The sequence below is a fragment of the Panthera pardus genome, unplaced genomic scaffold (genome assembly GCF_024362965.1).
Source record: "Panthera pardus isolate Hobbes unplaced genomic scaffold, ASM2436296v1 HiC_scaffold_8, whole genome shotgun sequence".
NCBI classification, from domain to species: domain Eukaryota; kingdom Metazoa; phylum Chordata; class Mammalia; order Carnivora; family Felidae; genus Panthera; species Panthera pardus.
In genome coordinates this window covers 4,027,980-4,051,837 of record NW_026527013.1, presented here as the reverse complement: position 1 = coordinate 4,051,837, position 23,858 = coordinate 4,027,980, and the positions used below count along the sequence as shown (strand labels likewise).

Genomic DNA, 23,858 nt, shown 5'->3' with positions numbered 1-23,858 from the left:
AGGAACAGGTGCCCTGCGTTCCCGGGTCCCCCTCCCGTGCCCTGTCCCCGCCCCTCCCCCATCCGCAGAGCCCGGCCTTGCCGGAGTCCCTTCTCCGACCACAGGCAGGGAAGAGCCTCCAAGTTTAAGGGTTCGTGTGATCAGATTGGACCCCCCTGGGAATCCAGGACCCCCTCGCGGCCCGACAGCGCCCGACAGACACTTGCTCGTGGGTCCACCCTGGGATGCGGGGGCCACGTACTGAGGTCACGTGGTGCTGAAGTGACAGTTCCTCCCTGCAGGCCGGACTCGAGGGTGACTCGCTACTCTGTGTGTGCGCCTAACCTTTAGAGTTGACCTCAAGGGTAACTTCCGGTGTCCCTGATGCCATCGGGGCTGGAAGTGGCCCCCGCGGAGGTGAAAGCAGTGCCGAGGCCCCCAGATCACTCCCGGAAAGGCAGGTGACGGGGAGCAGCAGGATGGCCCGTGGCTCTTGGCTTGTTACTTGTTGCCACCAGTGTCGCCTCCGGCAGCAAATCCTGGCCCAACGGGACCCCGTCCTGCTCCGCGGGAAGCTCTCAGGACAGGATCCAGTGAAGTGAGGGCCGTGCCGTGGCACTGGCCACGCCGACCGCCCCTTCCGACCTTGAAGGTCGGGGCTCAGATTCCACCCACCCCGAGGGCTCCCTTCCCACCTGGTCACTGTCACAGCTGCCTGTCCTCATCGCGTTCTGTCCACAGCCGGCACCAGAATGTCAACGTCCCCAGGCATTCGCTGTGTCGTTCTCAGCTGTGTCTCCAGCGGCAGGCGTTCCCAGACGTAGGTTCCATTGTGCTTCAGGGCTGACGAGGCCAGCAGATCAGCAGACGACCGCCGCTGCAAAGAAGGTCTGGGGCAGCTGGCGTGCTCAGTGGTAGAGTGTGCGACTCATGATCTTGGGGTGGTGACATCGAGCCCTCCGCGTTGGGTGCAGAGATTACTTTAAAAAAATAAATAGGGGTCGAGGCGCCTGGGTGGCTCAGTCAGTTGAGCGTCAGACTCCGGCTCAGGTCGTGAGTTTGAGCCCCGCGTCGGGCTCTGTGCCGACAGCTCGGAGCCCGGAGCCTGCTTCGGATTCTGGGTCTCCCTCTCTCTCTCTACCCCTCCCCTGCTCGTGCTCTGTCTCTCTCTGTCTCAAAAGTAAATAAAAACATTAAAAAAAATTTTTTTAATAATTTTTTTTTTTTTTTTTTAATAAATAGATAAGGGCACCTGGGTGGCTCAGTTGGTTAAGCACCTGACTTCAGCTCAGGTCATGATCTCACAGCTCGTGGGTTCGAGCTCCACATCGAGCTCTCTGCTGTCAGCACAGAATCTGCTTCGGATCCTCTGTCCCCGTCAGACGGCTCTGCCACTACCCCGCTCGCTCTCTCTCAAAAATAAACATTAAATAAATAAATAAATAAATAAATAAATAAATAGAAAGGTCGTTACTCACTGATGCCACGGCAGGAGCAGGGGTGGGGGCGTGCAGGGCCACACGGGGAAGTGCCCGGGTCAGTCAGGCGGAGGGGGGCGGGGGTGGGGTGCAGGGGGGCACAGAGTGGACAAGGACTTTAGCGTGGTTTCGGCCAGCAGGAACAGTGAAGCCGGGTCAGCAGGCCCAGGACTGCTAGTCTGAGTAAGGCCAGAGGGCTCTGGGGTGTAGGGAATGGCCTAGTTGTGTGGTCCTGGGCCCTGGGGTGATAGGGCAGGGGGACATTGGCCCCGAGTGGGACAGCCTCCAGAGGACAGGGTTGGGGCTTGGGCTCTGTGACGGTTAGTTTGCATGTGAGAGGCAGTCCAGGGTGGGTCGGTGGGTCGTTTGCTGTCTCGGAATTAGCTGGCCCCCGGGAGGGGCTGTGCCTCCAGGGTGAGTAAGGCCCCCAGTGTCAAAGCATCAAACAGCAGAAAACAAAGATACGGCCAATACACCTGGGCCATGGCAGACACACACTAAATGCTCATCAAGTCTCGGAGAGGAGGAAGAAAACTACACAATAATCTTGTATTTTCAAGTTTTCCAAATGCGTGACCCCTTGTTTGGCCTGTGGGGTCTCTCAAGGGCTGGTGGCAAGTTCCCCCCGTTTAGTGCCTGATGGGGGCCCTCAAATCCTCACGTCTCAGTGGCGTCCTCAGGAAACAGCAGGTGGCAGTCTCCCCCGAGATTCAGAGGGGACGCTGCAAACGCGTTCGGACGGATGCAGTAAAGAGGCTGCTGTTTCTGTGAAGGGACTCTATAGCAAGAGTTACCTGGGGCGGAGGCAGATGCCAGCTTCCCGTGCAGGTTCCCAGGCCCCAACTCAGAACTGCTGGTCTGATTCAGGCCTTCCTTCCAGTCGCCCCTGGGATCCTGACCATTGAGAAGCGCCGTGGTTTCCAGGGTATCCAGACGGTGGCCCTTGCCGGGGAGGGTTGGGTGATGAGACCAAGCCAGGCCAGAAGGTCAGACTCAACAGCTCTGCCCCTCGCCAGCTGGGTGACCCCAAGCCAGTTACCTTGAACCCCTCTGACTTGTGTCCGTGTAAAAGGGGCTGCGTGATTTCTGAGGACCCAAGGAGGCGGGGCATTTAAACTGCTCAGTACTCCGCACACAGCGGGTGCTTCGCCTTTGATGGTCAAGAGTGGCCTCTGATTCTTCGAGAAGAGCTACACGTACTCAAGGCCTTCCACCTCCTTGCCGGATATACCTCCCCCTAAGGATTCAGTATGTCCTTCGGACTTGGGAGGGGATGCTGCTCAGTCTCCACTTCAACCACGCCCGTCATCTCATGATGTGGCATTAGCCATTTGTAAAACGAGAGGCCCGGGTCTGGCCTCCCGATGCCGCGCACGGCGGGGTTAAGTGCCAGAAGCCTCTGGTGGCTTCTTGCGGCCCCACAGTTCTACCCACCTCACGGCAGCCAGCTGTGACACTGCCTGGGCGTCCCACATACCCCGCCACGGAAACCTCGCGTTAGGCGCCTGCGGGAAGGCTCGTAAAAGGCACTGAAGCTTCCCCCGCCTAGATGCTGCTGGCCGCAGAGGACCAAATATTTACCGACTCGGCTGAAATGAAACCCAGCAGGGTAGATTTCACCAGTGGCCCAGAAAACGTCCCCTCACTCCCCATCCCGGGGAAACAGGGCGCAGAGCGGGAAGCAACCCACTCGGCCAGGGTCTCCCCAGCAAGGCAAGAAGAAACATCTGGGCTCGAAGGCACAGCCCTGAACCCTTCCCTCCTCTGTTTAGCAAACGCTTCCCGGACCCTTCCTGTGAGCCGGGCTCCGTGCCAGGGACACCGCCATGACCGTGACTGAGACAGACCTGCTTTCTGATGTTCAACAGATGGCTTCAAGCAGCGGGTGGGATGAGGCCGGCTTCCTGGAGGAGGTGACCGGAAGGGCATCTGGGGAGGGAACAGAATGCGCAGAATCCCCCAGGGGGGAAAGGGTGTGGCACCTCAAAGGAATAGAGTGAAAAGCTTGGGGACCTTGGGGTCAGACTGGGCTCTGAGGCTTGGGCTGCCCAGGGAGCAGGCCCATGGGCGATGGCGGCGGGGTGGGGGTGGGGGGGTCCATGGCGGGTTTTCGGCAGTTGAGACCCCTGTCCTCCTCGCAGGGTTCAAGGGTGACCATCACTGTCTCTCTAGGCCCTTCCTGGCTTAGGGCGTTCAAATCTTCATCGTCCCCGTGCCCCTCCCCGCCAGACAAGTAGCACTTCTCGCCTCCGGGCAGCCAGCGTCGGCCAGCCCCAGGGAAAGCGTGAGCCAAGGTGGGTTCCTGCACCAGGCTCTGGCGGAGGGCGCAGATGCGGTCCCCTCCCCGGAGACCAGAACGGAGGCTGTGGGAGCGGCGGGCTGGCAAAGCTGACGAGGTCGGTCACCCCACCCCACCTGGACTGAGTCATGCTGGCAGCCCATGGGTGGCAGGAAGTGCCAAGATGCCATCGGAGGACCGGGGACAGGAGATGCTGCTGATAAGAGGGGTGGGTAGGGAGGGGTCGTTGGAGGCACTCAGGCTCCTCTGTGGAGGAGGGCTGGGGCTCCAGAGGTAGGGGGAGGCACGGGGGCAGGGGAGGAAGAGGGAGCAAAAGACAGAGACTTACAGAGAAGGGAGACAGAGGCTGAGCGAGACACAGAGAGAAAGGGACACAGACTCAGAGACAAAGGCCCCCCCCATGGGCCCAGAGACACCCACAGACCTGCAAAACTGTGGAGTTGAAGGGGTGCCGTGCCCCCTGCCCCCCATGCCCACCGGGTGGCGCCCAAGAGCCGCGCTCTGTGCCCTCAGCTGGCCTGCCTGCCCCGCCTGCTCCTTTCTCCCCGCCAGCGGCTCCTGCACTGGTCCCCCACCCCCACCCCAGTCCGCTCCCGCCTTAGCGGGTGGCTCTGGGCCCCAGGGTGAAGGCACAGAGGTGGGGGCTGAAGCCAGGGCTGGGGTCCAGGCTGTCCAGAGCCTCCCTAACCCGGCCAGGTCAGGCCAAGGCCCCGGCTTGCGTGTGTCTGTCTTGGGGTGTGTGTTTGCATTGGTCCCGGGTATGTGTGCGTCTAAGTGTGTGTTTTCATGTGGGTGGGCGTGCGTGTATTTGTCTTGGGGTATGTACCTAGCAGGCCTCTTTGCCTCGAGGTGTGTGTGTGTCCCAGGGGCTGCGGTGTCTGTGTTTGTCTTGGGGCGGCGGGGGGCGGGGGGGAGGTGATATCTGCAGCACGTCTCCACGACACCAGAAACCTGCCACGACCACTTCTGTTTGAGTCACCCAGGGAATCCGAGCCTGAGCCTAGGGAGCATTTGCGGATGCTCCATGGGACCGCAGTCTCTCACAGGCCCCTAGAAGACACGCCTCCCAGAGAGCTAGGAACTCGTGTTCACACGCTGACTGAGTACGATTTCGGTTCTGCTAAACCTAAGCACTTACTCTGCGCCAGGCCCTTGCTGGGACACTGCTTTCATGCCGGGGGCTCAGTTTCCTCATCTGTAAAATGGGCCTAAACATTAGCACCTAACGTAGAGCTTCGCTCTGAAGCGACTGAGCTGAGTGTTTGTAAAGCTCTTTGGACACAGTCTGGCCCAGCCTATGGACTAGTAGGCGTCAGAAATCATCCCACTTATTCCTTAGAATGACAAGCACATCCATTAAGCTGCGGGGTCAGTGGGAGGCCCTGAAAATCCTCCCTGCCACTCCTAGGGATTCACTGGTTGTCTTTTATTTATTTTTAAAATTTTGTTTTTAACGTTTATTTATTACTTTTGAGAGACAGACAGAGCATGAGCAGGGGAGGGGCAGGGAGACAGGGAGACACAGATTCCGAAGCAGGCTCCTGGCTCTGAGCTGTCAGCACAGAGCCCGATGCGGGACTCGAACTCACGAACCGCGAGATCGAGACCTGAAGTCGGACGTTTAACCGACTGAGCCACCCAGGCGCCCCCACTGGTTGTCTTAAAAGACCTAAATAGAGTGGATGCTCAGATATCTCTCCGCACCAAAACTTCCTTTTTGGTGAAGTCTAGCTCAGTGGTTCTCAAACTCCAGTGCACAGAAAAATGAGTAGTCTAGACCGTGCTGGGTATATAAATCAGATCCAGGGGCTGTTAGTGGTACTAGGGACCCAGCAGTGAGCAAAACACACAAAAATCCCCGCCCCAGGGGAGCTTCTGTTCAATTGGGGGGGACACAATAAGTGAAGTCGATCTGTTACTCAACAGAAGTGAGTTATTACCATTGGTTGTTATCCATCAAAGGCTTTCAATACACTTAGCCATCTTGCCTTCCAGAAAGATGGTACTAACTTATACTAGCAATGGACATGAGTACCCATTGCCTTGCATCCTCAAAAAATCAAATATTATCAGGGATCAGATATCTTTCTCAAATATAAGAGTGGGAGAATTCTAGAAGATTAGACACTTTTGTATGTGAGCCTGTCGTTTATAATTTCCCGCCTACATCGTTTGGGCGTCCAAAGTAACATCCATGTTCTTTGCATGTGTCTCTCTATTCTTATTTGTTTCCGACAGCTCTTTATATATGAAGGATGCCACAAGAGAGATAGACTAGAATAACACAACTTACCAGCAGAGACCGTCGTGAGCCCTCATTTGCCAGACCTCCTAGCGATGAAATTTTATTGGAGGGGGCCAGAGGTCCAAGAAGTGGTAGCTATGGAGGGCACCCTGACCCGAGGCAAGGCCTTTCCTAGCTAAGGATCGATGTATCCATCTTCTGAGATGGACCCAGCACTGTCAGGGTGTTTTCTAATGCATAGAATAGATCATGCCATTCCCTTGCTTCAAACCCTCCCATGGCTCCCCACTGCCCTTAGAAGAAAATCCAAACTCCGTCCCATGCCCTTCACAAAGCCATTCTACCCCCACACCACATTCTCCTTTTGCCTCCCAGCTAGAGAGGCGCCTGAGCCCTCTCGTTAGCTCACTCCTGCCACGTTCCAGGGGCTCTGCCCCTGCCTTCTGATGTGGCGCTGGGAACGTGATTTTTTTCCCTGGGGGGCGGGGGGGGGGGACCTTAGCAAAAATGCTGCCCCTTGGAACTCACTTTCTCGGTCGTAAAATGAAGAACCAAAGTGAGTACTATCACTGGTCCAGTGAGAGCAAACGCGCCCTTCAGGGGTCAAGAAGTGAACGGGACCTCGTAGGGACGGTGAACGCAGCCACAGAGCGCCCACGGCTGCCACTTGGTCTGGAGACACCAATGGAGCTCCGACTGCTTACGTGGAAACTCTCACTCCCCAGATCTTTTTTCAAAAGCATCACGCACACGCCAACCAGATTCAGCCTCTGGGCTTCCAGTGTGACAGACCCCCGATCCAAGGGGATAAAACCAGGTGAGAAATCTCTTCCGCATCACAAGAGCATCTGGGATTCCAGAATTCTGTGATGCCAGGTTCAGTGGCCATCGCTCTCCAATTCGGGAACGTTCAGGGGGATGCATTCTGCGGGTCTAGAACGCCAGGCATTCCAAGATTCTGGGAGTCCGCAGTTTCAGCGGTCCCACGACTCTGAGCTTCCCAGGTTCCGGAACTCGGATTCTCTGAGCTTGTCACTGTCCGCCTGGGTCTCCTATAATCGCCCGTGACAGATAATATAGTGTCTTGAGGCAGAAACCATGATCCCTTTAATCTGGCGGCCCAGGCAGAGGGCTACTGCCTGCAGCCACCTGGCTTTCCTGACGGCTTAATGAGAAAGTCAGAATTAATTGGAACTGGCACCCAACACTCACAGGGCTCGGCGTGGCTGGCTTGGCCCCCGTATGCTCCCAGCGTCCCTGGGCCTCGCTCTGACCTGTTGGAGACACCAGCGGGTGCGACGGGAGAGCCCGAAGCTTAGCCTGACAAGGGAGGTGGCTGGGGCCGGGGTGCCGGTCGAGCCGGCCCGTCCACCTGCCCTAGAAAGAGGGCGCACCAGCCTGGGTTCTCGTTCTCCCATTTCTGCTCTGTGGGCCTTAGTTTCTCTCCTTTGACCTATGGGCTCGGCCACACAGTTTGCTGCAGGTTACGCGTAAATGGCTCAGCGCTTGTGCGATAATCTGCCCTCGGGCCCATGGAGAGACTGCCAGAAGGCACATACGGCTGGTTTGTCATTTCAGTAGCTGTCACTAGAGAGATTATGCCATTTCGCACTGCGCACCCCAAGGCGTGAGCCTGCCCTTCTCCCAAAGCTGGGCCCGGCAACGTGGTCAACGATCAAACTTCTTCATTTCTAGCAACTCGATAGATTTCGTTTTTTTTTTTAAAAGGGTATTTCGTGGTAGTTTCATTTTACATTTCGTTTACTGTGAGTGAAAAGAGGCTCCGTTCATATGCTTAGAAGACATGCATATTTCCTTTCCAAAGACTGTCTTTTGCTGCTTTTTCTATTGGGTCGTTGGCCCTTACTTATTGATTTCTGGGAGCTTTTTACATATTAAGGAAATCAGCTTTTCATCTAGCATGTCTTGGAAAGGTTTTCCTAACTTTGTCTATTGACCTAGGATGTGTGATGTGTGTGTGCACACACGGGCACACGCAGGAATTTTATATTTGTATGCCATCAATTACTAATCTTTTAATTAAAGGCTTCAGGCTTAATGTCATGCTTCAACACACTGGGATTGTTATTATTTTGAACTCCCATGTTCTCTTCTAGTAGTCTTATAGCCTCTGTCTCTCTCTCTCTCTCTTTTTTTTTTTTTTTTTTTGCACGGGGCAGGCACATTCAGGGGATGGGGACCCACCTGAAATTTATTTTGCTTTTAGGCACTTTTAAAATCTGCATCTGAAATCCGATGATTGTGTAACACGCTGGGTAGCAAGTGCACAGTGGCGTGATTCATGAAGTTAGGTGGCCAGCGAGCACTTGGCTAGGGTTCTGGTTCTGCCATTTTTCACTGTGTATCCTCAGAGAAGTCACTCAGCCTCTCTAGGCCTCAGTTTACTCATCTGTAAAATGGGAGATGATCGCACCAGGTGACAATTAAGAGAAGCTTTTTTTTTCTTTCTTTCTTTTTAAATCCTATACCTGGAACCCCATCTGTCACTGACCAGGTGACTTTCCTGTTTGCTATTTTTGTTTTCATCTGCTTTTCTTGGAGGAGTCAAATTGCCCTTCTCTGTGACTACTCCCTCAGCATAGCCAATTAGTGGGGCGACTATGCTTCAGGAATATTCTAAGTACTTCACCCCCAGCAATTTATCCTCATAGCAATTCCCACTGGATAGATGGGGACCTCCAGGACCAGGGAGGGTACGTTCCTTCCTCAGGAACTTCCAAGAGGCAGGGTCAGGATTGGAGCCCACACTCTGTCTTGTGCTGGCCTCAGCCTCTCTCCCTCCCTCCCTCCCTCCTCCTCCTCCTCCCTCCCTTCCTCCTGCCCTCCCAGCCACTGCTGGAGCAGGACTTCCCAGGGAGCCCAGTGAAACTGGCTTCTAAGTACAGACTTAGAGTCATTGAGGTCAAGCCAGAATCCTAGATACCAGAAACCGGTCAGTTCTGTCCTGGTAGGTATGACAGTGGGTAGGGGCAGGCAGCAATCAGGGAAGGCTTTTGGGAAGAGGGCGCTTGGATCAGTGGGACTGCAGAGGCCAGCTGGGCCTGAGAAAGGGATTGCAAGGTGGGGGTGGGGGGTGGGGGGGAGAGAACAAACAAGGAATTGGGGGTAGGCGATCCCCTGCTCACAGCCTCTTGTGGCTGATACTGGCCGTAAGTCTTGACTCCCGTTTCTCCCCACTAGGCACACATTGAACTAATAGTTGGTGACCGTGGGCAGGTGCCTCCTTAGTGGGAGCGTTGAACTCCTACTCATCTGCCAAAGCCCAAGCTCCAATGCCCACCCATCTGGGAAGCCATCCCCACCTCCTGGCCTTTCCCAGCCTGGGAGCTCCTACTTCTCAAGCCCTGAGTGCACAGGGGCCGGGAGTGTCTGTGTCCTGCTCTGTGTCCCCACCTCCCCAACTGGGAGACCTCCGAGGGCAGGACCCTAGGTTGAGACTTCTCTGCTGCCCAGCGCTGCCCAGACCAGCCCAGACCCAGACTAGGTGCTTGTTGTATGTGTCTCGAAGGAAATAAGGGAATAAACGGGTAACAAGCGTAAACTCCAGTCACTTCCTTCCACTGCCCGCAGCCTTCCAGGGGTCCCATCTCCCTCCGAGTAAAAGCACAAGTCTTCCTCCCCTCCCCCCTCGCCTGTCTGTTTAACCTCCCTCCCTCCTGCCCCCGCCCCGCCACCGCTCAGCCAGAGGCCTCCTCCGCCCTGTTCCTCCGGCGGCGGCCCGGTCGGGACCCTGCCCCGGGGCCTTTGCACTGGCCGCTCCCGCCGCCGCCCGCAGGAGGCCCCTTCCCAGGGCCGGCGCGCCCCCCTCGTCCTTCACGGCTGGGTCCAGACGCCGCCTCCTCTGAGACGCCTCCCTTGACCCTCGCCTCGGTCTAAGATGGCCCGCCAGGCTCCCCTCTCGCTCCCTTCCCTCCCCTCGGGCCGACGCCTCGCGTGTGCGTCCGGACTCATCCGCGTGACGCGCTCCTTTCGGGGCGCCCTTGGCGCGCAGGTGTCCGGGGCGCGTCCCCGCCGGAGCGAGGGGGCGGCGGCGAGGGGCCCCGGCCGGGCGCCGCCGCCGCCGCCGCCGCCGCGTCCCGCCCTCCGGGGCCCCCGCCCGCTCGCCGGGCGTGCCTGGACGGGCGGGCGCGGGCGCGGGCGCGGGGGGCGGGCGGGCGGCCGGGCCGGGGCCGGAGCGCCGGGCGGGCGCCATGGAGGGGCTGCGGCGGGGCCTGTCGCGCTGGAAGCGCTACCACATCAAGGTGCACCTGGCGGACGAGGCGCTGCTGCTGCCGCTCACGGTGCGGCCGCGCGACACGCTCAGCGACCTGCGCGCGCAGCTCGTGGGCCAGGGCGTGTGCTCCTGGAAGCGCACCTTCTACTACAACGCGCGGCGGCTGGACGACCACCAGACGGTGCGCGACGTGCGCCTGCAGGACGGCTCCGTGCTGCTGCTCGTCAGCGACCCCAGGTGGCGGGGCGGGGGGTCCCGGGGCGGGGGGGAGGGCGGGAGGACCGGGCGGGGGTTGGGGGGGGGGGGCGGCTGCAAGGAGGCGGGAGGGCCGCGGGCTGGGGTCCCCGGTGGGGCGCGGGGGGCCGGGGTCCCGGGGCCGGAGGCGGGCGCAGGGCAGCGCCGGCGGCTGTGGGAAGCAGCTGCCAGGAGGCGGGAGGCCGGCACGCAGGGGCCTGGCCCCCCTTCGCGACGCCTCTTCTCTGGCTCTGCCCCCTCCCTCTGACCTGCCCCTCCGCCCCCAGTCTCCTTCCTCTCTCAGTGGCGCTGGCCCTGTGTGTGTTTCACTTCCGGTCACTCTTCCGGTCTCCGTCCCTCTGTCCGTGGCCGTCTCCGCCGCTTGTGCCTGTGTGACCCTCTCGTCTCTCTGCGTCTCTCTGCCTTCCGTGCCACCCCCCACAGTCCTGCCCACACGCTTCTTTGCCAGCACTCTGACCCGGCCATCCGAGTTTTCCAAAGGGGCGTCTCTGCCCAAGGAGGGGTCTGCGCAGAAGGGCATCTGGGACAGGCACGCACACGGAGAGGCCTGGGGCGGCTCCGGGAGACGGTGAAGGCTGCCGTGTGGCAAGAGGGACAGGGAGGTCGTAGACGTGGGCAGGGGTTGGTCCCAGGGCAGAGGCCGGCTTGCAAGTGTGGGCAGGGGATGGACTGAAGCCAGATGTGTAACCGTGGTTTACGGAGGTCACACTTGCCAGGTTTGGCCCTTAAGGTTTGATCTGCAAGCCTGGGGTGATGCTTTGAGAGCGGGAGCCTCAGAAGCCGGTCCTGGAGGCTCCAGGTTGCGGGGACAGCCGCCTTCCCCGGGTCCTCTGGAAGGAGGGTCTCAGGGGTGGGGTGATTCGAGAGTGGAGGGATGGGGGCTGTCATTTTACATGTTTATTTTATGTATTTTGAGGGGGGTGGTGAGCGCAGAGGGAGAGGGAGGGAGAGAATCTCTGGGTGGATAGCGTGGAGCCCAACGCAGGGTTTTGAACTCATGAGCCGTGAGATCACGACCTGAGCCAAAATCAAGAGTCAGAGGGTTAACTGACTGGGCCACCCAGGTGCCCCGAGGATTATTTTTATTTTATTTTATTTTATTTTATTTTATTTTATTTTATTTTATTTTATTTTATTTTATTTTATTTTATTTTATTTTGTTATTTTATGTTATTTTATGTTTTATTTTTTTTTAATTTTATTTTTAAGTGTATTTATTTTTGAGACAGAGAGAGAGAGAAAGTGCAGGTGGGGGAGGGGCAGAGAGCGAGGGAAAGAGAGAATCCCAAGCAGGCTCCACACTCTCAGTGCAGAGCTCCGTGTGGGGCTCAAACCCACAAACTGTGAGACCATGACCTGAGCTCTGGTGCCTAACCAACGGAGCCACCCAGGTGCCCCCTGTGGGTTGTCATTTTAAACAGGGTTGTAGGGACAGCTTCACTGAGGAGGTGACAGTTTGAGTAAAGTCTTGATGGAGGTGAGGGAGGGAATCAAGTGGATATGCAGGCAAAGGAAAGTTTGGGCAGAGGGCACAGTTCGTGCAAAGGCCCTGGGGCAGGACCAGGCTTGGTGTGTTGGAGGAACAGCGAGGAGGCCTATGTGACTGGAGCAGAGTGAGCGAGGGGGAGAGAGGGAGGAGGGGTGGCCATGGAGGGGTGGAGGCAGCTCATGGAGGACCTTGGGGGACCTCATGGAGGACTTGGGTTTTTGCTGAAGGAGATGGGAACCCTGGAGGGCGGTGGGCAGAGGAAAGGAGGCTCTACTCAGCGCCCTCTGGTGTCCACTGCAGGGAGCACAGACTGGGGGGGGGGGGTTGAGGGCAGAAACCTGGGGACCAGGGCAGAGGTCCAGGTGGTGGAGACTGAACTACGAGAGAGCCAACTCACTGTTTTTCCAACACTCTAGGCAGGGTCCTGCCGGGCCTTTGCACTGGCTGTTCCATCCGCCTGGAATGCTTTCCACCTGCCCTCCTCCCTTACTCAGCGCTTTCAGGCCTTAGTTCGGGTATCGTCACAGTTCAGTCTTCCCTGATGACCCGGTTTAAAATTGCATCCCGCTGACAGGGCCCACCCCCCACCCCTGCTCTGTCTCTCTCGCTAGCACTTATCGGCAGCTGACTTCTTTAGGTTTCATCGGTTTTTTCACCTCATCTCCTCCCCCAGGCTGTAAACTCGATGAACACTCTATTGTCCCTCCTGCTCTCTGCCGTGTTCCCAGTTCAGTGCCCGGCACATAGTAGGTCCTCAACAAATATTTGTTCAGGGGCTGCTTAGCACATCTTCCCGGAGCCCTGGCAGTGCCTGGAAGTGGGGAGGGGGGGGAGGTGAGTCCTGGGCGGGTTCTTGAAGATGCGTTGGCGGGACGTTGAGCAGATCACGGCCGTGAGTGCCAAGATGAGGGCTGCATTTGGCCTGCCACATGTGTCTTCCTGTCCCCGTCTTTCAGGTAGTTGGCGGAGGTGGAGGCGTGACCAAGGGGACTGGAGGTGACGGCTGAGGGAGCAGGCTGGGGCAGGAGCCCCGACTTCACTCTGGGTAAGTCTCCAGTACTGTTTCTTTTTTTTTTAAAGATTGATTTCCTTTTTTATTTATTTAAGTTTACTTATTTATTTTGAGAGAGACAGCATGAGGGGCAGAGAAAGAGGGAGAGAGAGAATCCCAAGCAGGGCTCCACGCTGTCAGCACGGAGCCGGACGCGGGGCTCGAACTCACACAAAACCGCGAGATCGTGACCTGAGCCAAACCAAGAGTCAGCCGCTTAACTGACCGAGCCGCCCAGGCATCCGAAAGATTTTTTTTTTTTTTCTTAAGTAACCTCTACACCCCATGTGGGACTCAAACTCACAACTCTGAGATTAAGAGTCGCTGTACCGGGGCGCCTGGGTGGCGCAGTCGGTTAAGCGTCCGACTTCAGCCAGGTCACGATCTCGCGGTCCGTGAGTTCGAGCCCCGCGTCAGGCTCTGGGCTGATGGCTCGGAGCCTGGAGCCTGTTTCCGATTCTGTGTCTCCCTCTCTCTCTGCCCCTCCCCCGTTCATGCTCTGTCTCTCTCTGTCCCAAAAATAAATAAAAAACGTTGAAAAAAAATTTAAAAAAAAAAAAAAAAAAAAAAGAGTCGCTGTACCGACTAAGCCAGCCAGATGCCTCTGTCCCTAATACAGAAAGGACACTGTAGAGTGTAGAGACCACAGATGTGGAAACTGAGGCCAGAGAGAAGGGACTCACTTCTGTTGACTCTCACCCCACGGCACACCCTCATGATTTTTGCCCCCTGGGTAAGAACGTGGGCCTTACTCTCTCACTTACCGGTAGACCAACATCTGTTGCCCCTAGCTAGCAGGAATGATGTTGCCCCGACTTGCTGTGTGACCTCGGGCAAAGCACTCCTCGCTGGGCTTCTTAGGAGGCAAGAGTGGGATCGGGTCGAAGAGGGTCGGTTGAATTGCACTTTGCCTGCAATTCCTGAGACGGTCACCAGGGGGCTCCAAACAGCCAGGCTCCTGCCATCCCTGTGTCTCTGCCTCCCGGTAGGCACCGGGGCCAGCGGGAAGAAGGAGAGGGCTACATGCGTCAGCCGCCAAGTCGAGGATGTTAGGGAAAGGGAAGAAGGAAAACTGGCCAGACAGCTGGTGTTTCACCTTTCCACGGGCCTGGATTGAAATTGTTCTGTTTCCTCCTTGCTGCTCTTGCAAGTTCCGGGCTCCTGGGGGCGTGCGGGTGACGTCCCGGCCTGACCAGCTGATGCCTGCTGCCCCAGACACACCTGATCACACCCAGGGGGAGGCCCAGTCCCTGACGCCCCACCTGGGATGTTGCTGCTCCAGCCCAGGCAGCAGGGAGGAGCCTGTGTAACCCCGAGGCCATGGCTCCCCCCTGGGGGCCTCCAACGTGTGCAGCCAGAGGGTATGATCCGAAGAGACCCACAGAGGGGAGAGGTGAGGCGCGCGGAGGACGTCATCCCTTCACCTTGGACGTTCTCTCGGCCACACCTTTGCCCAAGCTGGGCCCCCTGCCTGAAGCACCTTTCGTGCTCCTCTCGGCCACTCCAGCTCACCTGAGATTGCAGCCTCCTCCGGGACGTCTTCTCGGATTCCCTTCTCACCAGTCAGTGAGCACTTTGTCCTCCTTGGGGCCCACCCCAAGCCCCCTGTACTGCGAACGGCCTTTGCGTGGGGGCCCGAGGGTGCAGCCAGTTACTGGCGAAATCTCAAATGGCTACAGGTGGAGACTGGGGGGACCCCAGCCCTCTCACCCCCGCAACGGTGCCCACTCCCTCGGCGGTGTCCTCCTTCCCCTGAATCCCACTGCCTTGTCCCTTACACGGGGTCTCCCCGTTGGGTCTGAAGGGCTCTGGTTGAATGGGTGGGGTTGGGGGGTGCTGGGCCGCGTAGAGCCATGAGGCACAGGCGGTGATCACGGGGGCATTCCAGGCGACGTGGTGTGGGAACTCTGGGGACAGGACCCTCTGGGTAGAAGGCTGGGCCCCAGCTGGACAGGAAGGGAGGGGGCTCTTGGGGACCACCCAGCTCCACTCCTCGGCCCCCACTGCGTGCCCCAGTCGGTGCCCCATCCTCGGCCGGCCTCGACTTACTGGAGACGGACCACGCGTGGTGGTGGCTGGGATTATGGCCCGTTTTACAGAGGGGGTGTCCGAGGTCATCCTTCTCGGGGCGGCTGCCCCAGCAGCAGCCCCTGAACTGAGGGGTCCCAGCCCAGGCGGAGGTCCCTGATGGAGGAGGGGGAGGGTTTCCTGCTTCTTGACTGAAGGTGGGGGGCGGCGGCGGCGGCAGGGAGGGGGGAGGGAGCGTTTCAGGCCGTTTTGACATTTAACAAACACTATGCAAATCACATGCAAATCACCCCCCATTTCTTAAGCCTCGACAGCTCAGGCGTGTTCTGAGATAGTAATGCTGGACCTGGCCGAGGCCGGTCGCCTGGAGGAGGGGTTCAAAGCCTCTCCCTTCCCCCTTCCTCCCTTCCTCCCCTCCCGTCTCCCGTCTCTCCCCCTCCTTCCCTTTCTTCCTGTTACCACTTTTCTTCCTTCCTCACTTGGTTTGTTGGATGCCTCCCAGTCCTGAGGCGAACGCAAAGAGCGACGAAAGCAGCTCCCCGCGTTCCCGTTTTCCAGATGGGGAAACGGAGCTGCAGGGAGGCACAAGCCTGGCCTGAGGTCCCAGAGCCACATGCAGAAAGCGGTGCCCCCACCACATGTCGTCATGGACTAAAATGGACAGAGCCTGTGACCCAGGAAGGAGAGGGGACAGTGGCTGGAGCCGGCAGGACTCTGAGGAGGCTCCAGGCCTGGCAAGGCTGGCAGAGCTCCGTGAAATCTTCCTACAGTGTGGTTTGCCCTTGAGGGGCCACCGCGACCTCGGATCTGGAGAAACCTGACACCGCCTGATTCTGCCCCTCGGGTGCTCCTTTCTCCTGCTACTCCGTCAGCATGGGCTTGGAATTCCGCCCCCCTCCAGCTGGCATGCCCTGCCCTCTCTGTTTGGCAAACTCCTAGTCATCCTGCAAAGCCCAGCTACAACGCCCCCTTGTTCATGCGGCCATTTCTGATCCTCCACGAAGAGTCTCCGTTTCCCTCTGGGCTTCTGTTACCCTAGGTCTCTCTCTGGTCCAGCCCTGACCCCTTGAGGCCTGTAGGGTCACTGCCCACTCGGGCGCAGTTCTGGCACCTGCCTGGGAATGACACGGCTCCAGGCCTTTGCATGTGCACACTCTGTGCCCAGAATGCCCTTTCTGGTCTGTTCCACCTGGCACGCTCCTACACTCTCGAGGTCCTCGCACGAATGCCTCACCGCTGTGCGCGCTCTGCCGTGCTCCCAGTCGGTCTCCGGGTCCTGCAGCCTCCAATCCCACGGGGATGGGCTTCATGCATGGAACTAGGGGGTGTCTCCCTCCTCCCAGCCTGACAGATCCTGCCTGGGGCCCCGGCATCACATCAGCAGGTTGGGGACCGGGCAGAGAAGGGCCCTCTTCGCGTGTGCATGAATAAAGATTACGTGCAAACAGGTCAAGCTCAAGTCCCCTAACTTGGTCTTGGGGCTTCTGCCCGGGAGTGCCTGTCTCGGCCTCCCCTCCAGGACCGTGCAAGCTCTGCCCTCCCCAGGAACACCTTTTCCCTCGACTCCTATTCTGGCTGACCCCAACCAGGTCGCCGGGGTCACCCCTCTCTGGGCTGTGAAAAGAGGGGAGGCCTGGTCCCTCCCCCCACCCCCGCCCCCGGGGCCTCTCAGGCTCCTGGCTCCACCCCAGGAGCAAGTCTGGGCAGCAAGGAGTTTCGAGTGAGACTTGGCAGCCACCGCCTCCCGCGGGGGCCCAGCGCGTCCCGGGGAGGGGCCACCTCCCGCCCTGGCTGCCCGCTTGGTTTGTGCTCCCAGAGTTCCGGGCCGGGGAGGGGGTTCCGGGGCGGCGAGTAAATCCAGGCGGTTCCCAGAGGAGGCATCAGTCGCCCAGCCAGAAGCTGCCGGCGCCCAGACTCCCGGAGCTGGTTCTCTGCCCCACTCCCTCCGCGACGCCCAGCCAGGTCTTGGCATTTGCTGAGTCTGTTCCTTTGTTCACTGGGCACGTACTGAGCGTACTCCGTGTGCCTGGCCCGTGCTGGCTGCTAGAGAGATCAAGACAGACCCTGCTCCAGCTGCCACAGACGGCGGGACAGGTTGTTCACTGCACAAAAGCACCCAGCTGAGGGGTGAGAGGGCCCCAGGAAGGGGATACTTTTTTACAATTCACACAATGTCTCCTATTCAGGTGAGTGGTGGTCCTCATACACACACACACTTTCCATCCATCCATCCATCCATCCATCCATCCATCCATCCATCTCTGTGTCTCATTTCACTGCTTTTTTCTCTTTTTTTCTTTCTCTTTTTTTCTTTTCTTTTTCCATCTTTTTTCCTTTTTCTCTTTTCTCTTTCTTTTTCCCCCCACCGTGTGTCTTTATCTCTGCCTCCCTCCAAGATCTCTATCTGGGTCTCTCCCTTCGTCTCTATCTTTGTCTCCCTGCCTCTCTTTCTCCCCACATCTCTGGCTGCTTATCTCTCTCTGTCTCTCACACCCCCTATCAGAAAGGAACCTCTCTCATGCCCTGAGCATGACCTCGGGGGCGTTTTCCAAAGCTGCTGGGCTGGTGAATCGAAGTCACTGACTGAACACCTCCGATCGATCGATCGTCAGCACGCTGGGGACGGCGTGGTGGCCCAAACACCACCTGTTGGCTCTCATGAGACTGCAGGGCCAGCAGAAGACCCACGAAGCTACGGGGAGGAGTCCGCTCCTGGGATCCCAGAACCCCCCGCCTCTGGGCCAAGCCCACAGTCCTCCACCGAAAGGCCTTGGGGATCCTTGTCCTTCTCTGGGCCTGTTTCCCCACCTGCCCGGGGAAGGAGTGCCTGGGCCAGGAGCTGCTCGCACGGTATCAGTATCAGCTGTTTGTTGGCAGAGAAATCCTGACTCACCCCCACCCCCAACTGGGTTTGAAAGAGTCCTCCAAGGGGGAAACAGTTGTAAGAAGAAACAAAACAATAGCAGACTCAGCTGCCCAGCCTACCATCTGACTCACCCGGCGTGGAAGCAGCCTTACTGCCAGCCCCCAAGAACGTGAGAGAAACTTGCCTGTCCCTTCCCCTGATGGCCCCTGGTACCCACTGCAGGCTGCTGGCCTCACCCTGAGGGCTCCAGGCCTGGCTCTACAGGGCTCCCGACTTGGCACTGACCTCACCCCTGTGCTCCGACCTCCAGACCCACTCAGCCTCTTGCTGTCGCTGGGTCCCACATGAGAGAAACTCTTCCTAGCCACAGGGCCTTTGCATGTGCTGTTCCTGTGTACGCAGCCCCCTCTCACCGCCTTTCATCTTCCGACTTGCAGGCTCAATGTCACTTCCCTGAGGAGGCCCTAAACAAGTCACGTCCCCCCAGTTTCGCATTCTCACGCCATCCTGTTTCTTTCCTTTGTCGCATTAATTATTTACATTATTACTTATGCAGTATGTATTTTTCCCACGAGCCTGTGACACTGCAAAGGCTGGGATGGGGTCTCATCTGGTCACTGCTGGATCGCACAACATTCAGTAAGGGAGTGGGGAGCCGGGAACACCCTCCCTTCCCAGGCTCAGTGAGGGACCCCTGCCGTCAGCACTGTGTCCGGCTCCAGCTGGCCAAGGGGCACAGAGGCTTGGGATTAGGATTCCATGAGCTCTGGTTCCTGCCACTGTGATAAATGGGAACAATTCAGAATTAATTATTGACCGCCCCGCTGAGCTGGCCCGATGTGGACAGATAGTGTGCCCTCGCCATCATGCCTGCCCAACATTTCTCAGGAGTTTCTAAGAGGTTGAGAGGCAGCTGGCTCGGGGGAGAGGCCCGGAAGACACTGGAGCCAGATGGAGCTGGGTGCAAAGCCTGGCTCTGCGGGGCTGTTTTGGGCAACCCGCTTTCCCTCTCTGGACCTCAGTTTGCTTAGGATTCGTTGCAGGAATCACCTTAACAGCGCGGAGCACGCAGTGGTTCTACAATAAATGCTGCAGAATCTGTGAGTTGACTCTGGAGGCCTAATTCTTCCCCCTGACCCTGGCCGAATAAACCGGAGTCAGGGTGGGAGGCAGAATCCTTACCCACAGGTGGCTCTGCCCCCCCTTAGATGGTGAGCCATGGCAGATGGCAAACATAGATCTGGGTTGTAAGAACTGATCCAAGGCAACGACCACAAAGGAGCAACTGTCTGAGTTACTACTTCCTTTTCCTTTAGATTCCAGATTGCCCCACCCCACTGCAAGGACACAGCGTCCCCTGGTGGGCAGTGAGTGAAAAGGCCGCTGCATTAGAATTTAAATGCCTAGTAGAAAGGCATTTAAATGGTAGAAAGATCATGGAAGCCACGGATGTACTTTAGAACTTTGCGGGTAGGGGCGCCTGGGTGGCTCAGTCGGTTGAGGGTCCGGCTGCGGCTCAGGTCATGATCTCACGGTTCAGGGTTCGAGCCCCGCGTCGGGCTCTGTGGTGACAGCTTGGAGCCTGCTTGGGATTCTGTGTCTCCCTCTCTCTCTGCCCCTCTCCCGCTCATGCTTTCTCTCTGTCGTCTCTCAAAAATCAATAAACCAAAACAAATGTTTTTAAACTTTCCGGTAGCCACAAGAGGGAAAAAAAAAAAAAGTGAAAAGAAACAGGTGAAATGAATCTTGATTATCTTTTTAAAAAAAAATTTATTGTTTATTTACTTTTGAGAGGGGGGAGGGGCAGAGAGAGAGGGAGACACAGAATCGGAAGCGGGCTCCAGGCCCCGAGCTGTCAGCACAGAGCCCCACGCGGGGCTCGAACTCACGGACCGCGAGATCGTGACCTGAGCCCAAGTCGGACGCTTAACTGACTGAGCCACCCGGGCGCCCCAATTTTGGCATGTTTTCGTTAACTCAATACAGCCAAAACGTCAGTTTAACATGCAATCGATATAAACCATTGTTAATGAGCTATCTTAACATTCTTTTCCCACCAAGTCTTCAGCACCTGATATGTGTTTTGTGCTTGGAGAACATGTCGATTTGCACTAGTCACATTTGAAAGGCCAGTGGCTCCCACACTGGACAGTATGGGATCAGGGTGTACGGTTCCATCGCCCGCGTGGACCAGCGCGGTCCCCTCTGCTCGGGTTCCCTCCTCCCCCACCCGTACACGGTGGGGTCCTCTTCCCGGAAGCAGCCACTAGAGGGCGGCCGTAAGCACCCGAGTCAGGTCCCCGACCTCCTTTGATCTCATTGCCCTTGGAGGTAGGTCCTGCGGGGGCCCCGGGGGCCACAGGATTTGGGCTTTTATCCCAAAGAAGGTGGGAGCCCCGGAAGGCTGTCGAGGGTTCAAATCCCGCCTCTGCGTTCTTTTAGCCAAGTAACCCGAGGCCCGTGACTTGCCCTTCTGGGCCTGTTTCCCAGCTATAAAATCAGTCCAGGGGCCCCTGGGTGGCTCAGTTGGTTAAGTGGCCGACTTCAGCTCGGGTCGTGATCTCGCGGTCCGTGAGTTCGAGCCCCGCGCCGGGCTCTGTGCTGACGGCTCGGAGCCTGGAGCCTGCTTCAAATTCTGTGTCTCCCTCTCTCTCTGCTCCTTCCCCGCTCATGCTCTGTCTCTCTCTCCTTCAAAAATAAAAAAAATAAAAACATTTAAAAATAAATAAATAAAGATTAAAAAAAAAAAAAAACAGTTTAAAAAAAATAAAAAATAAATCAGTCCAGTAATAGACCATCCGTCCTCTGACAGCTTCTGGCCTCAGGATGCTTACTTAGGAGCTCCAGCCTCCTCGCAGCTATCAGGACCCGGGTAAGGTGAGGCCAGGGAGGCACCACGGACTCTCCACACAAGTTAAGAGGTGACGCCAAAGTCAGCCGTCTGGATAAGTACTATTTTGATAGCACATTTAAAAAGCACAACGAAGAGATAAAAAGTAAAAACTACTCACAATGAATGCAAAAACATCTACAATGAACAAAGTATCAAAGTGCTAAGTATAGACATCCTCCACCCTGCCTCGCTTGCCTCGCCCTATTCCGGGTTCTGCTGCACCTGGGAGGCCCTTCCTCTGCACAGCCTCCCCTCCTCGCACAGCCTCCCCTCCCCGCCGTAAAGGCTTCTGATTGAACCTTCATTCTCCATGATTAAGCCCAGGGATCTGGGGGCCCAGCAGCACCGCAGGAGGGAGGCCCTGGCAGGGGCAGGCCAGGCTGGGCCTCCCTGGGGGAGAGGGGAGACCGGGAGGGAGGCCGCTGAGTGGCTGGAGCGGAAGCCGGAACTTAATGAGCCCCTCAGGATTAATTACGGGGCCCGGGAGCAGGCTGAGAAATCTATTACCCGAGCCTTTCCCAGACTCCGGGCTTCCCTCTTTCGCTCCATCATTTCCCGTTCCCCCGCCCCCCAACCTCCTCCCCATTCTTTTCCAACAAAATATAGTTATTTTTAAAATGCACCTTTATATCCTACCGTGGAAACCCAGATATATATATTTTTGAGCGGAGTAGATGGTGTCCATAAATTTGGGAGGATATACATTGAAATGAATATATAACTGTTAAAAAATGATCTGCGTGGTCCTGGTTGGAACCGTAGTAACAGCAGCCGCCCTGTGAGTACGTGAGTATGCGCTGAGTGTTTACACAGTTGGCTCAGCTCTTCTTGTCCTAACAGTAGCTCTGGGGGGTGCCAGCTCTCATGACCCCCCACTTTGCAAGTGCTTCTCGGACTCTAGGATCTACATTCCTGAGCCCGGCTGTCTGCATCAGGGTAGGTTCTGACTTGAGATCTTGTCCTGCAAAGCCCCACCAGGCTGCTCTGTCCAGAGGGAGCCACTCTGGGTTCCAGCTGAGACCAGAATTTGTGACTTTTTTTTTTTTCTCTTTCTGCCTCCAAGCATTCGCCTCGGCCGTTCCCTCCACAAGGAATGCCTTTCCTTCTGGCGTGTGCATCGTCCTCGGTCTTCAAAACTCAGGGCGCAAGTCTGCCTGCAGGAGGCTTTCTTTGTGAACCCCATGAGGCTTCACCCACCCCACCGTGGGCACCCTGTCTTCCGCCCAGCCTGACCCCTCGGGCGGGTAGGGTAGGATATCAGTAGTGGGGGAGGGAGGCACTCGTGGCTCTTGGAGTCTGTGGGGAGAGGGGCCCCCCGCTTGTCCTTCATCTCCCTCCTTTAAGCACCGTTATCTCTCCATCTTACAGGGGAGGACACCGAGGCTGGGGGAGAACCGACGACCTAAGTCACACACCAGGGGGGTGGGGGGCGGGGCACAAGGCCTGGTGACTCAACTCTGACGCTGGTGACAGGAGTCGCCTCCTGGGTCCACGGCCCCTCCCCCGTTGTGCAGATGGGGAAACCGAGGCGCTGAGAGGCAAACCGGCCTTGCTGAGGTCACGCGGCCGGTCCTCAGGGTGGAGATGGGGACAGTGCCATTGTCCGAGGGGGAGTGGATCTGGAAGGGCGAGGTTACAAAGGCAGCAATAGTGTTATGGGAGGAGGAGCAAGGGGGGGGCAAGGAGGGGGGAGGAGGGGGGGACCCACGGGGACACCGAGGCTCCGCCCCCTTCCCTGTCTCTTCTCCACCTCCCTCTCTGGGCCTGTTGCTGGTCAGCTGGCTGCGGGGGTGGGGTTGGGGGGGGGAATCTCACCATTTCCTTGGGGCAAGGAAATTAAACGGTGCCAAGTGGGGCAAGGTGACCCCGGAGGGACAGCCGGCCAACCCCCCAGGCTTTCTCTGGCCACCAAAGGTCCAAAATGCAGGTGGGAAGGCTTAGGTCCTCCTGTCTCTCTCTCTCTCTTTCACCCCCGCCCCTCGATCTCATAACACCCCCAGACCCCTGGCCTCATGTTTAATTTATTTCAGGGCTAATTAGAGCCAGGCTGGCGGAGGGGCATGGTGACCTTGGCTTCCCCCCACCCCTGCCCCCCGCCCTTCCTGCCGCTGGGGAGACCGGGGAACGGTGGGGGCAAATTCAAGGGGCTCTGTGTCCCCCTCTGCACCCCCAGCCTCCCAGCACCTCCTCCCAGGGAGCATGCTCCTCATGGCTCGGGAAACTGTGGGGGGCGGGGGGGGGGGGAGATGGGGGGGGGGAGGGGGGCAGGCAGGATGGGGGCGAAGAGGTGGGATTTCCAGCTCAGGCCAACTGCACCCCAGGGTCAGGATGCTCCTTCTGTCCCGCCCTCCCGTCCACCGATCGGGATTGATAAAAATACCTGGGGGGGGTGGGGGGGCGGTGCAGGTGGGTCCACCAAGGCCCCAGGTCCCAGGGCACCAGGCTGAATATTCAACAAGGGTGAGTAATCAGCAGCGCTCTGGGTCACATGAGATCCCCCCGGTGAGTGTGGCACGTGGCTCTCCGAAAATGTTAGCCACGGTCCTGGAGGACGTACCGCGGGCCAGGCCGGGGACTGAGCAACCTTGGCGCTTATCACCAGGCCAGGATCAGAGGCGCCAACAGGGCCGGTGAGCGAGATAAACACTATTTGAAGTCATAGAGAGTTCAAACCAATGCAAAACAAAGGCCACGTGGAACAAAATCGCCAATGTTCTTTTTTTTTTTTAATGTGTATTTTTGAGAGAGAGACAGAAAGAGAGAGAGAGCGAGAGAGAGCATGAACGGGGGAGGGGCAGAGAGAGAGGGAGACACAGCATCCGAAGCAGGCCCCAGGCTCCGAGCTGTCAGCACAGAGCCGGACGCAGGGCTCGAACTCGTGAACCGTGAGATCATGACCTGAGCTGAAGTCGGACGCTTCACCGACTGAGTCACCCAGGCGCCCCCCGGAACTATCCAATGTTACAGACCACTCTGACGGGCCTGCTGGCCTCCCCACCTCTTGGCCCGGGTGGGACTTTGTTCTTCCCTCCCCGCTGGCT

At 57.7% G+C, this 23,858-nt stretch overlaps 1 protein-coding gene across 3 annotated transcripts; it reads left to right on the top strand.

The window, feature by feature from the left end:
• The first annotated feature begins 10,170 nt into the window (after positions 1-10,170).
• On the top strand, positions 10,171-16,024 carry TINCR (TINCR ubiquitin domain containing). Of its 3 annotated transcripts, none has more exons than XM_053897704.1 (3): positions 10,171-10,472; positions 12,940-13,024; positions 14,182-16,024. In XM_053897704.1, the coding sequence occupies exons 1-2, from the start codon at positions 10,213-10,215 to the stop codon at positions 12,977-12,979; spliced, it is 300 nt and encodes a 99-aa protein (XP_053753679.1). In that variant the 5' UTR covers positions 10,171-10,212; the 3' UTR covers positions 12,980-13,024; positions 14,182-16,024. The 3 variants fall into 3 exon arrangements, with proteins under 3 accessions (XP_053753679.1, XP_053753681.1, XP_053753680.1); XM_053897706.1 differs by having other exon boundaries at positions 12,936-13,024; XM_053897705.1 differs by lacking the exon at positions 14,182-16,024 and adding an exon at positions 12,653-12,729.
• The last annotated feature ends 7,834 nt before the right edge of the window (positions 16,025-23,858 follow it).